Below are 1,258 nucleotides of genomic sequence, written 5' to 3' on the forward strand. Positions count from 1 at the left end.
CACTGTCCTCCTCGAGGCTTACTATCGACAGCGGAGACCAGTCAGCACGTCCGAAGCGTGTGTGGGCGCAGCAGTAGCATTGATTCCGTACATGCTAGCAGCACAGCCAGATCCGTATGATACGCATAGGATACGGATGTTAGCTAGGTCATCGCCAATTGCCAAGGCCAACGAGAGCAGACTTGCATAAAGTGGGCACGTGTACGTAGTAGCATTTTGGGCACTTATGGCGATGCCAGCCTAAGCATGCTTCCAGAAGAAGTCCTCGTGCTGAGCCTTGGTAAGTTTGCCATAAGCCATCTCACACATAAACCTCAGGTTCCTTTTGGAGTGATAGGGGGCGTTGCTGTGGTAAACGACGCAGTCGAATACACGCAATAGGCCTTCTTATCCTGTGGTATCGCTGAATCATCGCTAGCACCAGCTCATTGCCTCTTCGTATTAACCTGTTGCGATGCTGATGTCCATAACTGCATCGTTTGTGTGCCATCCAACAGGGCGATAGAAATCCCACGAGTGTTTTATAAAGGTTATGCGCTCTCGCAAGAGCAACAATGGCGCCTACGCAGCCACGACCACAGATATTGAGGAGGCTCCGATGCCAGAAATATGGGCAGGATCTGGGTGAATCGCCGGGTCGGAACAGACGACAATACCATACGCACCTTTCTAAGCTCAACCATGAATCCAGTTTGTGGTACTGAACAGAGCGTTTGTTCCGCCGTAGCAGGCATTGAAGGTGTCGAGGCCTTCGACACTGTGGTGGTCGTCAGCCTCAAACAACGACATCAAGAACGACTTGGTTGACTTGCCTCTGTCCACCGCACTTTCGGTGCCAACCTCGAGGCGCCCGACCTCTGTAAACAACAGCTCGAGTTATCGGAGCAGCTTAGTTACGCTCGACAATGCCATCGAGACAGTATCTTCGCCGTCGCTCATGAAAGTGATGTTTTCCTGTCCGCGCCCAATCATGTATCTCCCAGGACTGCCATGGAATGCTTCCGCACCGGAGGCTCTCAGGCACTATGTTGGAGCATGGTAGGAAAGTGCTGCAATGCCGACAGCCTCGAGTTTGAAGGCTATGCTTGCATCATTTATTGGAGCCAAGGAAGAGCCACGTATTTGTATGTGAATCCCGCTCGCTACAACGGTGCGACCCCACGATGCCGCGTCTGCCACCAGAAAACGCTCGGTGCAATTTGAGACTATCGCATGATACAGACGCTTTGATTGGGCATTGGTACTCTGATGGAAAATA

General features: G+C 51.8%; 2 protein-coding genes across 2 annotated transcripts in view; one reads left to right on the forward strand and one right to left on the reverse strand.

Annotated features, from left to right (window-relative positions):
- Nucleotides 1–381, forward strand: part of AURANDRAFT_67523 (hypothetical protein) — a gene marked incomplete at both ends in the record, with an annotated part of 5,589 nt that extends 5,208 nt beyond the window's left edge. The window contains 2 exons of the mRNA XM_009042966.1: nucleotides 148–267; nucleotides 319–381. Coding sequence (XP_009041214.1) covers nucleotides 148–267; nucleotides 319–381 — 183 coding nt within the window. The remainder of the gene's footprint in view (nucleotides 1–147; nucleotides 268–318) is intronic.
- Nucleotides 382–561: 180 nt separating this feature from the next.
- Nucleotides 562–843, reverse strand: AURANDRAFT_33070 (hypothetical protein; the record flags this gene model as incomplete). Its single annotated transcript, XM_009042969.1, is given in 2 exon segments — nucleotides 562–665; nucleotides 681–843. Coding segments are annotated over 2 exon segments (267 nt in total), but the record flags the coding sequence as incomplete, so codon positions are not given.
- Between the last annotated feature and the right edge of the window lie 415 nt (nucleotides 844–1,258).

Source organism: Aureococcus anophagefferens, assembly GCF_000186865.1.
Source record: "Aureococcus anophagefferens unplaced genomic scaffold AURANscaffold_40, whole genome shotgun sequence".
NCBI lineage: Eukaryota > Pelagophyceae > Pelagomonadales > Pelagomonadaceae > Aureococcus > Aureococcus anophagefferens.